Source organism: Vombatus ursinus, unplaced genomic scaffold, assembly GCF_900497805.2.
Source record: "Vombatus ursinus unplaced genomic scaffold, bare-nosed wombat genome assembly UNPS02014781.1, whole genome shotgun sequence".
NCBI classification, from domain to species: domain Eukaryota; kingdom Metazoa; phylum Chordata; class Mammalia; order Diprotodontia; family Vombatidae; genus Vombatus; species Vombatus ursinus.
Genome location: NW_020954559.1, coordinates 16,134 through 32,397, shown reverse-complemented (window position 1 = coordinate 32,397; position 16,264 = coordinate 16,134). Strand labels below are relative to the sequence as shown.

General features: G+C 39.5%; 1 protein-coding gene across 1 annotated transcript; it reads left to right on the top strand.

Moving 5' to 3' along the window:
- Positions 1–244: 244 nt before the first annotated feature.
- Positions 245–15,281, top strand: LOC114046140 (taste receptor type 2 member 7-like). Its single transcript, XM_027866399.1, has 5 exons — positions 245–1,159; positions 6,522–6,532; positions 8,177–8,257; positions 12,668–12,837; positions 15,124–15,281. The coding sequence occupies exons 1-5, from the start codon at positions 245–247 to the stop codon at positions 15,279–15,281; spliced, it is 1,335 nt and encodes a 444-aa protein (XP_027722200.1).
- The last annotated feature ends 983 nt before the right edge of the window (positions 15,282–16,264 follow it).

Here is a 16,264-nt window from a genome sequence, read left to right as displayed (position 1 = left end):
CCTCCCAGAAACCCATATATAGGTCAATGTACTTGCAAAGAATAAGGAAATTTTATGAAAACAACTCTAACCTTATACAAAAATATAGGTCAAAATTTCTCTCTGGATACAGGGGACACAATAAAGAGAGAGAAAAAGGAATCACTGCAAAAGGTCAATGACATAGATACCTCTCTTCAATAAGTTAGTTGAAAATTAATACAAAAGCTGTGATATTAGACATTGGAGTTTTCTCTCAGCAGACATGTTAGATGCAGTGGAGACCATCTTTCTGATCATGATAGGTGGAGAGTTCATAATGGGGATTTTGGGGAATGGATTCATTGGACTGGTGAACTTCATTGACTGGATCAAGAAAAGGAAAATCTACTTGGTTGATTTAATTCTCACCAGCCTAGCCATCTCCAGAATTGGCCTATTGTTTGTGATACTATTAAATGGTTTTATAACGATTCTTTATCCAGAGGCATTTGACTGTGAAAATATTTTGAAACTTATAGACAGTGTCTGGACAATCACCAACCAGTTAAGTGTTTGCTTTGCTACCTGCCTTAGCATATTCTACTGTTTGAAGATAGCCAATTTCTCCCATCCCCTTTTTCTCTGGCTGAAGTGGAGAATTAACACAGTGATCCTCATAATTCTACTGGCATCTTTACTTAAAACTGTACTCATTAGTCTCCTAATAACAGAGAAATTTAATGAAGATTTCAAGGGCTGGGGAAGCAGAAAGAACAAGAGAAATTATACAGGTAATTCTGTCTATTTTAACACCCTGATTTTCCTCAATCTGGAGACTCTCTTGCCTTTTACCCTGTCTGTGATCTCATTTTGCCTGTTAATCCTCTCCTTGTGGAAACATACCAGGAAGATAAAGCTCAATGCCACGGATGCTAGAGATCCCAGAACAGAGATCCATTTGAGAGCCATGAAAGCTGTGATTTCTTTCCTCATTCTCTTTGTCATTTACTGTTTGGCCTTTCTCATAACAACATCCAGCTACTTTCTTCCACAGAAAGAACTAGCAGTGATATTTGGTGAGATTATTGCTGCCATCTACCCCTCAGGCCACTCATTTATTTTAATTTTGGGGAACATTAAGCTGAAGCAGGCATCCCTGAATTCACTGAAGAAGATGAAGCATTGTCTCAAAGGAGGAATTTTCCATAGTACTCTAGACCAGCCTGTGCAGAAATGAATATTTTTTAGTGGAAAGAAGGCAACAAGGAGTTCTTGTAAAACCTTTCTCACCTTTCACAGTTTTCCCATTAGTTTTAGTTGTTTGATTTTAACATCATTGAAATTGTTGGGCATTACAGGAAGAATTACATCTATCATCAAACACTTGGAAAGTCATCATGTGGAAGGATTGATTAGACTTGTCCTGTACAAACCAAGGGCAAGTTTTGGCTCATCATAAAGAATAATTAGGTTTTGTGTTCAAAAACTGAATGAACTTCATGGCAAGTACTGCTTACTTGAGATACTCAGACATGATCTCAAGGGAATATTATGAAAAGGATTTGCTTATTGGGCAGGTGGTTGTGATTGTATCTTTACACAGGTCTTTTCCAACAATGACATTTTACAATCTAAGATACCAAATCAACTTGATTATAACAACATTAACTTTCATGTTATCCTTAGTTATAAAATGAAACATCATATATGCTAAATCTTCATTTTTTTGTTTACATATAGCAGTCTTCTACTGTTTATCTTTTGATACTTTGGTAGAGCAATGATTTAATTTTTATTGTTAATACTTTGGTACAAATAGTAGCTATTAGCAAATGCTAAACCTAAAGGCTGTCTTACTTCGCTCCATAATTGTTTGAATTCTTTATATCCTTCTATAGCATTTACCCAATATACTGGAGGTCTTTATTTTATCCTGCTAATACACTGGTGATGCCAATGCATTACTATATCTGTTGGTTGGTTGTTGTCCTTCATTCTTGAAGAGGACCAAAAAGACATCACTATGCTAGAGTCAAATTACAATGCACCCAACCGTAGCTGATTAGACCAATATAAGCTTGGAATGTTCTACCACAGGTCTGGCACAAATATTCCATGTGAACATTTGGGGTGTATTCTCTAAATCAGGGTACCTTTTTTTAAGGCAATTGGGGTTAAGTGACTTGTCCAACGTCACACAGCTAGTAAGTGTCAAGTGTTTGGTCTGAGACTGGATTTGAACTCAGGTCCTCCTGACTTCAGGGCCGGTGCTCTATCCACTGTACCACCTAGCTGCCCCTAAATTAGGGTATCTTGTTTTTCTTTTGAACTACTTCAATTCTGGTTTGCTCATAGAGCATAGCACCTTCTCTGATGAGGGCATGCTATACTGAGCGGTCCCATGCCAGTGTCTGCCATGTCACACAATCAATTCCAAAGTTCTTAAGAGGGACCTTGAGAGTGTCCTTGTATCATCTCTTCTAACCACTATGTGAGCACTTGCTCTGTGTGAGTTCTCCATAAAATAGTCATTGAGACAAGTGGCTAGTCCATCATAGTTGAGACTATATCTGTTAGTACTTTACTAAAGACTTGACATTGATCCATTAATCCATCAGTCAAAAGGCATTTATTAGGCACCAAGAGTGTGGTGTGGCTCACTTGGGAAAACAATAATTTTGATATGACTTTATTTTGTGATAGCCAAATGGTCACATTCTATTGATTCTGTTGACACTGGAATGACTAAGAATGTTTGATCGTGACTAGATGAACCTGATTTGAATTGGTTTTCTAACTTTAGTTCAGTTCTCTGCCAGTAGAATTTTGGATTTTGTCTGATACACACGTTTCTTTTCTCTCTTTTTTTGTATTTATAATGCTATTATTTTAAAGAATGTATTTTACTCCAATGAAACGTTCAATAGTTATAGCACTTCAATGACCATTAGAACTATTGCAGTGGCTTTTGGTATAGTAAAATCATGTGTTTCAGGGATTGTTCAATGGCAAAATTAAGTAGAATCAGTTTTACCAAAGATCAAAGGACAGTATAATTGAAACAAACAAACAAACCCCCCTCCCCCCAACAAAACTAAGAACTGACAAACCATTGCTTTGAGGTTGTCTAATTAATCCTCAGAAAACAAGCAACAACCTTCAAGAAGATTTGATGGCTAGAGGGGTTGTTAATCATTTCTCCATATAGGCTTCTTCTTTTAAAGTTGGCAGAACAAGAAAAAGACCAATTTAAAAATAGCTTTTAACTATTGCTATGAAGGAGAAAAATGTTTTTCATATCCAATACAACACAAAGACTAAACTGCTGAAAATTTGGAAAAAAAAGTTATTTTTTCTGATGAAACTCACTTTTTCCTTCAAAGCTATACCAAATATATTATCAGAAGTCCAGGTAAACCAGCATCTTCATCACACTCTAAAACAACCTCCTCCCAAAACTGTTTTAGGATTTTTTTTACTTTGAATGGTGTGCCGGCCGCGCCGTGCACTCTCCTCCTATAAGGAGCAGGCTGCCAGAGTCATACTACTTACCAGTCTTCGGTGCCCACCCAGATAAACACACAGAGACGAGCTGATCAGGAGGTGCCAACACTCGAGCTTTATTCAGAGGCCATCACAGCAAGGCCAAGCAGGAAGGCCAGAGCAACAGAGCAGGAGCAAAAGAGAGAGAGAGGGAGCTCCAATCCCTACCGTTCCTTAAGTACCTACTTAGCCCCTCCTCCTCAGCCCGCCTATTAGTCATTGATTGTAGGATCAGATACCGGAAGGGGATGTCTGGGTTTAGCGCACCAAGGGAGAGGAAGTGACGTAGGAGGCTAGGACCGGATACAGGAAGGAGACGTCTGGGATTAGTGCATAGACAAAGGGAAAGTACGTGACCCAGGAAGTCAGGCCCAGTTACCGGGAGGAGGCGTCTGGGGTCAGTGCTACACAAAGGGAAAGTACGTGACCCAGGAAGTCAGGAAGGACACAGGAAGGAGGCGTCTGGGGTTAACGTTGCACCTAGGGAAGAGGACTAGACAAAGGAACTCGTTCTCTGCCATCCCACTCCTACGTGGCACAACCCCCTGCCTCAGGAGCACGTGCTTTGGCTACTTCCTTGTATCTTGTTCCTTCCCTAGCTTATCACAGCTCCACATAGCACTGCCCACTGCCTCAGGAACATGAGCTCCGGTTACTTCTCTGTATCCAGTTCCCATCCCAGTTCACCACAACTCCGCTTAGCACAGCCCCTGCCTCGGGAGCGTGAGCTCTGGTTACTTCCTAATATCTTGTTCCTACCCCATCTTGCCACAACTTTCACTTGGCAGTAGTCAACATCAGACAGTCCCTCACAGAATGGGCTTGGAAGTCTTTTATGGAATGATAAACTCTGACACATATATTGATATACTGAAAAAGAGAATAATTTTGAAATTTTAGAAATTCCCAAGCGAATATGGAATAGCACAACACAACCTTGAATCATGCCACATATCATGAAAGGTGAAGAAATTTATTTAAGGGATAGAGATAAACATACTTCAATGGGCTGGGAACTTGACTCATTTAAACTCCACAGGAAAAAATATGGGCTCTAATCAAAGCTTAGAAAAATAGTCTATTAATCAAAGTGACACTTAATATTCAGTAAGATAGAAGTATAGTTTCATGATGAATTAAAGAATACATATCAGAATCTTGTAAACTCTGCCACATCATGCTAAAACAAGTGATTGCAGCAGTTGGAGGACATATTTATTTTTCTTTTTTTCTTATTTAATATTTTTTTTCCCTTTTACACGTAAAAACAAATTTAAAATTCTTTTTTTTCCAGGTTTTGTGTCCCAAATTCTTTCCCTTCCTCCCCTTCATTGAGAAGGCAAGCAATTTGACATAGTGTAGTCATGCAAAACACATTTCCATGTAAATCATTCTGTGAAAAAAAAAACACAGACAAAACCCTCCAAACAAAATAAAGTAAAGAAAAAGTACCTTTGATCTGAATTCAGGCTTATCAGTTCTTTCTCTGGAGATGGACAGCACCTTTCATCATATATCCTACAGAATTGTCTAAGAGCATTGTACTGCTGAGAATAGCTAAGTTATTCAGAGTAGACCATCATATAATATTGCTGTTACTGTGTACAGTGTTCTCCTGGTTCTTCTCATTTCACCTTCCATCAGTTCATGTAAGTGTTTCCATGTTTTTCTGAGAATATCTTCCTCATCATTCCTTATAGCACAATACTGTTCCATCACAATCATATACAGCTTGTTCAGCCATTCCTCAATTGATGGACATCTCAATGTCCACTTCTTTGCCACCACTAAAAGGGCTGCTATAAATTTGTACACATAGGTCCTTTTCCTTTTTGTTTTTTGTCTCTTTGGGATACAGACCTGGTTGTGGTATTGCTTGGTCAAAAGGCATTCATGGTTTTATAGCCCTTCAGGCTTAGTTCCAAATTGCTCTCCAGAATGATTGAATACCACTACATCAATAATATATTTTCCCATGTCTCCTCCAACATTTGTCATTTTCCCTTTCTGTCATATTAAGCAATCTGACAGGTACGAGGTAGTAGCTCAGAGTTGTTTTAATTTGCATTTCTCTCACCAATAGTCAGTGCATTTTTTCCCCCAAATGACTATAGATAGCTTTTATTACTTGTCTGAAAACTGCCTGTTCCTATCCTTTGACCATTGTTCAGTTGAGGAATGGTACTTATTTCTATAAATTTGATTCACTTTTCTATATGTTTGAGAAGTGAAGTCTTTATCAGAGAAACTCACTGTAAAAATTTGGTTGGTAATGATTACCAACTATGTATTTCCCTCCATCCTTTTCCCCCCTGATGGAATCCTAATAAAGCTTCCTCTAGCCCCAACATTCTAACTTCCTTATGGGCCTCACTGAACAACAGGCATGTCCAAATTTAGCCACACAATCTGGCTTTAACCACACCACAGGCCCCTAGGCTCAATCATAGATCCCACTGAATAGCAGGCCCACTGCCCCTACCTGGCTGCCCCCCAACTCAATATCCTAACTTCCTCATATATGCCTAACCAGAACAACAGGTGTGTCCATGAACTCATATTTCTCACAGAAACAGCAGTCATTGTCCATGTGATGGAATCCCAGCCACTGCCTGTAGCTCGGCACTGTCCCCACACCCATTCCTTATGTTTCCCACAGAAATAGCAGGTGTGTCCAGGCACTCAACCACAACAACCACATCTATTTAGTCTCAGACAGAACCATAGTTGGCCAATCAGAAAGCAGCACCACCAAGATGCCTGAGCAAGATGTGGACCACAAAACAATGGAAGGGACTTTCCTTAAGTAGGCATCTGTGCAGTAACAGCAAAAACTGTCCTTTAGGTAAACTTATGATGTAGAAAGGCTTATTATAATATCATTATCATACATACAAGCCCCCCTCCATAGGTTTTTCTATATGCTTTGTGAGTAATCACATGCACAGTTCCACTGAAACTGGAACCCCATTGCCTAATTCCTTAACATACCCCTCTTCATTACCTAATCCCTTGACAAATCTCTCCTGCCTTTTAAAATATTCATAATTTCTGTTATGTAATTGCATCTTTACCCTATAAAAATCTGTTTTGCTTTCACTGAAGTTGCAGGTTCCTCTTGGAAGCTAGCCTAATTCTGAGGGGCATCAATCCTCAACAAATGCCTGTACTTGGATTAGAGATGGTCATACTAAATTCTTTAATAAGGTGCCACTGCAACACATCATGAAACCTCGATGGTTTTTGGCATCCATGGGTGGACAGAGTCTCTGACTCTGACACCCCATCCTCCATCAGGGTGTCTGAGTCAGACCCCCTCTAATTCAAAGGTAAACCTATCTTTTTCCCTTCTCTTAGCTGGGAGGTCCTTCAAATGCCTAGGAAGGTTTGACTAGATTGCTTGGACCCTAGTGCCCAAGGCCTTTGTGGACGGAAAATTCCCTCTGGACAGAAGATGCTATGTTTGGGAATTTCTTGGGGAGTTTTTTCTGAACTAATTTTTTTCTCATCCTTCTGGTGAGACATCACAGAAGAGATGAATTTGTCTATAGCAGGGATTTCCTTAGGCTTATTGGCATTCAGTTCCTGCTCCCATCCCACATGACTAATAAACTGTAATAGAGCCTGGTCTCAATATGATCTAGAGAACCAAGAAAAGTTATCACTATGTGTGCTTTCTGTTTTTATTTGTCTGCTCTGCGTCTGTGTGAAAATCTCTGAGTCTGCCACCTTGTAAGATTTTAAATGCAGCCAGTCAGAAAAGGAAAAAACTGAACCTGGGCTGGAAAGATTGATGAGCATCTCTTAAAGAAAAGGTTGCTGGCAAAAATTTTTTCTCTCTCTACATTCTTGGATTCTGGCCAAGTTCTAGACTTTCTGGACTTGGAGGGATAGACAAAAAAACAAACAAACAGGGAAACTATTCCCCTCAGATCTATTTAAGAGGAAAAGGGTCACTTCACTGATCAAAGAGAGGCAGGTTTCAAGGCTGCACCTTGGAATAGGACTAGAACTTAACCCTTTCCTGGGTGACAGAAAGCGAAAAGGGTCTTGTTAATTGGAACACAGCCAAAGGTAATTGAGGATCACTTGGAATATAAATCCAGGTAATTGAATTTATCCTGGTTACATTTTAAATGAAATGTTGTCTGTCCTAATTTGGTGTTTAAGATGAGCTAGAATTTATTATATTATTTGGCATTTAGATAAATTTGGAAAATGCATAGATCTGAAAAAGAGAGCCTTTGAGCTCTCCAGTACTGGGGAGAAAGGACTAGGTGCCAACTAGATCTTTTCTAGAGTCCACTCACCTTGACTGGCAGGTTCAAGGCTCCCACTCTTGGAGTGGGAGTTTTTAAGAGGTGGACACAGAAGTGAAGTTTACTTGAGTAAAAGTTAAAAAAAAGTCTTAAGATCCTTTTTCCTGTGGTCCTAGCTCTGACCAGGTAAGGCTACAGTGAAAAGTTAGAACAGTTAAAAACATCTTAGCAGATTCTGTTAACTCCTCTTATCCTAGATCAGATTAAGAAACGAGAGTGCTGGAGAATGGTAAGGAATTTGGGTCACCCTCCCCCACTTAGCAAAAGGAAGGAGGGGGAGGTGCATCAACTACAATGGGGGCCCCACTGGCAATGTACCTGGGTCCTTAGACATCCTGAAACCTGCCCCCCAGGCAAGCAGCTGCAGCCTCAGACTCAGCAGTGTCTACAACTGTGGGGAGAGGGGAAAGGTGGATGGGCCAGAGCAGTACGAGGTAAGAAGCCAGCCAGGAAAATCAATAATTTTTATACGTGATGATTTGGAAATGGAATTAATGTCATCTGAAATTTGTTGTTTGTGGTATTCTAAATTGTTGTAAAATTCTCTTATGTTGTAAAATTTGAGTGACCATTGTGAGCCAGTAATGGTGTTAGACAAAGCAATTTTTAATTTGAATTTTTTTGAAACTAAAAGGCAGTGGAAAAGATTGTTTAAAACCAGTTATGTTATTTTATTAAAGCCTGCTAACCCTGTCTTACAACGAAAACAATTTGGCTGTCACTTATAAAAACTGTAAGATCATTAACTAAGTTACTTGGGGTTATTGTTATAATGTTAAAACCTAAAATTGGTCCCACAGCAGCTCTAATGATAGATGAGGTGGATACTCTCTACTCCCTCCCCAGGAAGATGGCCAAGGTTGCCTCCAATGTAGGGATATGGGGGGAGGTGACTAGAGGACCTATGTGCCAAATACCGTATAGTGGGATCCTAAAAATAAAATATGGGAACTCTGAAAGACATTCTGGCAAAAAAAAAAAATCAGCCAGGGCAAAATAAATTAAGTTAAGATTGAAAACAGAGGACTTGACACATAGAAAGTATGTGATCTTCATTAGTCCAGAGGAAGACTATCATGTGGTGGACAGGCAGCCTCTTCTCTGGAGTCCCTGCTGATTCCCCTTATTTTGTAAACTTTCCAGATCTCCGGAAACCATATGGTGGGCAAGGTCATCTGCCCCAGGAAAGAAGAGCTTGCTTGGGTTATGGAGTTCCCAAACAATGAACTTGGCTTGCTCAGAATTTTCAAGTTTATGTATAACACAGAAATGATTTCTAATGATTTATCTTTGTACCAGGATAAATTTAAACTTGAAAAGGAAAGAAAAACAAATGAAGGATGTTAAGTGAAATCTCTTATGAACGTAAGTCATGGTAAATTTTTATTGCTTATTGCAACTCTATAAAAGTAAAAACAATTGTATGCAGCCCTAAGCTGTGATTGGTGAGACTTGCCATTTGAGGTAAAAGCCCTTGGGACTATAATGATTTTATTTGGAGTTTGAATCTAGGTATAGTTGTCTGCATTAAATCAGTATTTGAGAGAAATTCCACAAACTACTCAGAAGGAATGTGATCCTGTTACAGGTGGAGCTTTCCTTCTGGCAAAAGCCAAGATGACAATGTTAACCTTAATCTAAGATAGGACCCTCCTGGCTCAATTTTCCCAGTTTTCCTTTGAAAGGGAATGTTTCCTACCAGGCTACTCCTGAGTCTGGCTATGAGGTGAAATTGATAATTGTGACTCTTATCTGAATTCAAACAGGGCTAACCATGTTATATCTGGCATAATCATGTTCCTACTTTTTCCTTTTATAGCAAATTTCTATAATCAAGGCTAGTGGTCAGTGAAAGATATGTGCACAATGTAAGTATGTGAGATCATGCTGCTTTCAGTGTCATTCCATATACCAAACAATTGGGTAAATTAGTACTTGGGCTTGTCATCTGCCTGCCTGCATAGTCTTGTGAAAAATTAAATCCTTGAAATGGAACATTTTTTTGTGAATGATATGTGAATAATTAGACGAAGAGAAAAGAAGTTTGTGAAACAAAAGTACAAACACAATGTTAATCATTATCCATAGACTAAGATTGGGATACATCTAAGCTACTATAATAAAATGTGTGTTTAAGGTCTGAGTTATTCAGCCTAAAATTATATTCCTTTCTATATCCTAAACAGCTTAACAAATGGATATTAGGCCTAGTCAACTGCCTGTTGCTAGATATATACACCTGTATGAAATAAGGTCCTTAAATGTTTCAAAATTATGTAAGAATAATTGGGTATTGGTAAAACTGATTGAGGGAACTAGCTGTTATTCTATTAATTACTGAAACTAAATCAGAAACATCTTTAGTTTGGTTTGGAAAAAAAGAATTTCAGTGCAATCATTTTTCTTGAAAGAAACTTTTAAGAAACTTATGGAATAAAAGTATAAACATTTTATTATAAACTACTTATTGATATGCACTGTTTTGGAATTAATTACTTAAAGTGTCCTCCCAAGTCTTTTATTATCATCGGAGCAAAGTTAGCTTCTTATAAGCAAATTCATTTATATAACTGTTGAACTCAAGGATGGGAAACTTCCACCTGAAGAGTGTCGTTCCTCAATAGCATCTGATCCTCCTAAAGGAATTAGAATCAGAGTAGAAACTTTTGGGAAAGTAACAAAATCAAATAAACCTGTATGTCAAAAGTAAATAATAGTATCATGAGGCTCTTGGTTTCTTTCTCCTTATATTTGGGGCCCTACGTATTGAATTTGCCTGTCATATTTGTGTCTTCCAGACTACAAGCCATTCACTTACAGTTGGTAGCAAACAGTGGATACTGGCCCATGCCCACCCATCATCCCCTGGATACGGCGTATGCTCAGCTCCAGTCAGTCTCCTTCCTGGAACCCACTGGGACAGGGACAACTCTACTCCCCTTTTCAGCCTGAAGAAGCTACAGAAGCCGAGACCTTTGCCCTTTTTCCAAATGAATTTGAGACCCAGCTCTTTGAGGGGGAATGATGGAATCCTAATAAAGCTGCCCCCAGCTCCAACATTCTAACTTCCTTATGGGCCTCATTGAACAACGGGAATGTCCAGATTTAGCCACACAATCTGGCTTTAACGACACCACAGGCCCCTAGGCTCATAGATCCCACTGAACAGCAGGCCCACTGCCCCTACCTAGCCACTGCCCCCGCCCCTGACTCAATATCCTAAATTCCTCATATATGTCTAACCAGAACAACAGGTGTTTCCATGAACTCATATTTCCCACAGAAACAGCAGGTGTGTCCGTGCACTCAAACACAACCACATCCATCTAGTCTCAGACAGGACCACAATAGTCAGCCAATCAGAAAGCAGCACCATCAGGATGCCCAAAGCAGGATGTGGACCCCAACACAATAGAATGCACTTTCCCTAAGTAGGCACCTGCACAGTAATAGCAAAATAGGTGAACTTATGACATAGAGAGGTTTATTATAATATCATTATCATACATACAACCACCCATGGGTTTTTCTGCTTACATTGTGGGTAATCACATGCACAGCTCCACTGAGGCTGGAACTCCTCCCGCATTATCTAATTCCTTAACAACCCCCTCCCCATTACCTGATCCTTTAATGTAGAAGCTGCTGAATCTTGTGTTATCCTGACTGTAACTCCATGATATTTGAATTATTTCTTTTTGGCTGTTTGCAGTATTTTCTCCATGATCTGGGAGGTCTGGAATTTGGCTATAATATTTCTGGAAGTTTTCATTTTGGGATCTCTTTCATGATGTGATGGGTGGATTCTTTCTATTTCTGTTTTATTTTCTGGTTCTAGAATATCAGGGCAGCTTTCCTTGGTAATTTCTTGAAAGATGATGTCTAGGCTCTTTTTTTTTTAATCATTACTTTCTGGTAATCCAATAATTCTCAAATTATCTCTCTTAGATATGTTGTCTAGGTCAATTGTTTTTCCAATGAGATATTTCAAATTTTCTTGTTTTTTTTATTCTTTTGATTTTGTTTGATTGTTTCTTGATGTCTCATAAGGTCGTTAGCTTCCACTTACCAAATTCTAACTTTTAAGGCATTATTTTCTTCAGTGAGCATTTGGCCTTTTCCATCCTTTTCCGTTTGGTCAATTTTATTTTTTAAGGAGTTTTTCTCTTCAGTGAATTTTTGTGTATCTTTTTTCATTTGGCCAATTCTGCTTTTCAAGATATTTTTCTCTTCATTTGGATTTTTGTGCCTCTTTTACCATTTGGCCTATTTTGTTTTTTAAGGTGTCATTTTCTTGAGTATTTTTTTTGGGCATCCCTTACCAAGCTGTTGACTATTTTTTCCATGATTTTCTTGCATCACTCTCATTTCTCTTCCCAATTTTTCCTCTACCTCTTGATTTTAAAAATGCTCTTTGAACTCTTACATGGTCTGAGACCAAATCATATTTTTTGGAGGCTTTGGATACAGGAATTTTGACTTTGTTGTCTTCTTCTGAATGTGTGTTTTGACCTTTCTTGTTACCATAGTAATTTTCTATGGTCAGAATTGTTTGTGTTGTTTGCTCATTTTCCAGCCTATGGCTTGACTTTTAATACTATGCTAAAGTGGAGCTTTGCTTCCGAAGTGGAGAAGGCACTGTCCCAAGCTTCAGGTTTTTTGCCTGGCTATTTTCAGAGGTAATTCTGGAGGCCTGTAAGTTTTGGGCTCTTTCAAAAGTGGTATGATCTAGGGAGAGGTGTGTTTACTACTCTCCTGCACTGTGCACTGGTTTGTGAGAGACCACAAGTGCTCTCTTTAATTCTGGAACTGTGACCTGGGTCCCTACTCCCCTGTGGCCACAGGCTCTGCTGTGCTAGTGCTCTGCCTTGCACTGGGACTAAGACCCAGAGCTGTGACCCAGATCCAAATATAGGCAATGTAACAGAGTCCTACCCATGGTGTCAGCAAAGGGACCCCCGTAAATCTCCTTCTGACCCGTTGTTTGATCCCTTTACCATCGGTGGGCTGAGAGGTCTGGAAACTGCCACTGCTGCCACTGATTCAGGCTCCCCAAGGCCTGCTCCTGGTTTGTTGGGGCCCTGTCTATGCTAGCATGGCTTGCGTTGGATTGTGCTCCTCTCTCACCCTAGTGCAACAGACTTTTCCTGCTGAACTTCTAAGTTGTCTTGGGCTGGAAAATTGTTTCACTCCATCTTTTTGTGGGTTCTACCACTCTAGAATTTCTTTAGAGTCATTATTTAAAGATATTTGGAGGAGTCTGGGGGAGAGCTCAAGTGAGTCCCTGACTTATCTTGGTTCTGCCCTGGAGGACATATTTTTTATCTTTTTGAAAGATGCAAAAGTTAGGTTTTTATTTTATAAGTCAATAAATTTACATTTTTAAAATTTTGCTCATGGTAATTTAAATATTCCTATATTTTACGCTAATCATTATCCTGGATACTTAACCTAAAGGCAAAAATAGATAATCATTGCATTGAAGGAGCTTAGATTCTATCAGGATAAATGACACATAAACATATAAGTAAATACAAAATGCATACAAAGAAAATACAATGTAATTTTTAGATGGGCATCAGCAGCTAAGGGGATCACAAATTACTTTAAGTTTGAGATGGCTTTTGTGCTGAGCTTGGAAGGGTGCTAGTGATTTTTAGGAGCACAGGTGAAGCAATATAGCATTCCAGGGATCAAGGACAACCTGGGCAAAGTCACGGAGGTTGAATGGAATCTCATGTATGAAGGAAAACAAGAAGCCGGTGTAAAGACCATAGAATGTGTGAAAGGTAATAATGTATTACAAGTTTATAAAGGCAGGAAGAGCTAGATTGTGAAGGGCTTTAAATTCCATAAAAAAGAGTTTATATTTGCTCCTAGATGTCCTAGGGAGCCCCTGAAGCTTCTGGCATCTATATATAAAAATGAATTGGAGAAGGGAGATAAGGTAAGGAGAAGAATGGAGAGGTTATCACAATAGTATTATCAAAAGCTCATGAGAGCCTAAATCAGGGAGGTGGAGAAAATTACATATATTTGAAATATGCTGTAGAGGGATATATGGGGTGTGGGATAGAGAAGAATCTGAGATTATGAATGTGAGGATGGTAGTGTTTTTAATTAGAAGTAATTTGAAAAAAAATGATTACCAAAGAGCAGAGGCTGGGTAAAAATAATGAGGTTTTTTTTCACATAATAATTTTGAGTTGTGTAAGGTACATCCAATGAGAAATACCCAATAGCCATTTGGTAATGCTGGACTAATACTCAGGAGACTGTTACTGAATATTCGAGGGACTTCTACATTGACATGATATTTGAATCCATGGGTGATGATGAGAATGCCATGAGAAAAGGTATAAAGAAGAGAAGAGGCATAGGATATATGCCAACCCATAGTGTAGAGAATGGATGACAATTCAGCAAGGAAGGTTGAGAAGAGGTGAGTGACAGGGTAGAAAGAAGACATGACAAACATGGATAGTTTTTTCAAGATGTTTGTGAAAGAAAGAAGTAATATAGGATGATATCAAGGGAGATTTTAAGGGTCAGGTGATTTTTATTTAAGGATTAAAAATCTTTGACTAAGATCAAGAAAGAAGAAATACAAAGTAACAAAGGCAGCCATGTAGTCAGGTGGGATACAGGACAGTCTTCCTTCCTCCTACTTGGTTCTCAGAGGTAACTCAAAGTAGTCTTGCCTCCTCACAGTCCCAAAAGAAAGAAAGAACTATAAGGGCAGGGCACCTCTTTTGCACACCTGCAGTGTTTTGGCTTAGGAACCCTTGAATCATCAGTTCTGGCTTTAGAAGGTAGTTTATTGACTTCTAAGAGCCAAGATGGTGGAGTAAACAGTTAATTGTCATAATTCTCCCACATTCACCTCCAAACAATCATAAAATTACACCCCAAAACAAATCCTGGAACAGCAGAACAAGCAAAAAGATGAGGAGATGATCCTAAGAAAATTGGAAAATCAGCAGGAAAGGTCTGTCTCACTTGGGTAAAAGGGGAGTGCAGTCCAGCACAGGAAGCATCCCAGCAAGCCAGCAGCAAGTCCCACTTCAGCACACCAATGGGAGATCCTGAGCCCCAGTGCAGTGGAGCAGACAAACACCAACACCAGGACCCCCCCACCATGTGCCTCAGTTTAGCTAAGGGAATGGGCAGACTCCAGCTCTGAAAAAGCCACATGCTTCAGCATAGCCATGGGCAAAGAGGCAAGCTCCAGTGACCAGACTCCTAGTGCCTCGGTTTAGCCCTAGGTAAACAGGTAGAAACCAACCCTATGTGTGCCTAGGCAAACAGGCAGTCACCTGGGCCTCTGCCATGTGTTTCAGCATAGCTCTAGACAACCAGGCAGCTGCCAGCAGCCAGACTACTATGTGCTTCAGTATAGCCCTGGGGAAACACAGAAACACCCCACCAGCATCAGCACATGCCAGATACCATCACTAGGGCCCTGGCTTAGCACTAGGTAAGCTGCCTATGGCCTGCAGCAACACCAACGATACACACCTCTCCCCTCCCCACCAGACATGAGAGTCTTGAGTGGGATTCAGGGCAACATCAGTGCAGTACCAGATAAATAGCCACAGCCTGCAGTCCCAGGCACAAGAAGCCTGAGACAGTATCCTTTCCATCCCGAGAGCAGAGCTCAAATTTAAAAGAGAGGAAAAAGGCCCCCCCCAAAAAAATCAGCAAAACACAACAGCAACAAAAAGAATCTGACCATGGAAAGTTATTATGGTGACAGGGAAGACCAAGACATAAACTAAGAAGAGGACAACAGTGTCAAAATACCTATGAGCAAAACCCCAAAGAAAAATGAGAAGTGGTCTCAAGCCCAGAAAGAACTCAAGGAGGAGCTCAAAAAGGAACTTAAAAATCATATAAGAGAGATAGAAGAAAAATTGGGAAAAGAAATGAGAGTAATGCAAGAGAATTATGGGAAAAAAGCATCAACAGCTTGGAAAAAGAAAACAACTACATGAAAAGTAGAACTGGCCAAATGGAAAAGGAGATACAAAAATTCACTGAAAAAAACAACTCCTTAAAAAATACAATTGGCCAAATGGAAAAGAAAGTACAAAAGCTAATTGAGGAAAGCAATATCTTAAAAATTAGAATTAGGCAAGTGGAAGTTAATGATTCTATGAGACATCAAGAATCAATCAAACAAATCTAAAGAATGAAAAAAATGGAAGAAAATGTAAAATACCTCATGGGAAAAACAACTGACTGGGAAAATAGATCCAGGAGAGGCAATATCAGAATCACTAGACTACCTGAAAGCCATAATCAAAAGGAGAACCTGGCATCTTTCAAGAAACTATCAAGGAAAATTGCCCTGATGTCTTGGAACCAGAGGGGAAAATAGTCATTGAAAGAATCCGTGGATCACCTCCAAGGAACGTTACAGCCAAATTTCAGAACTATCA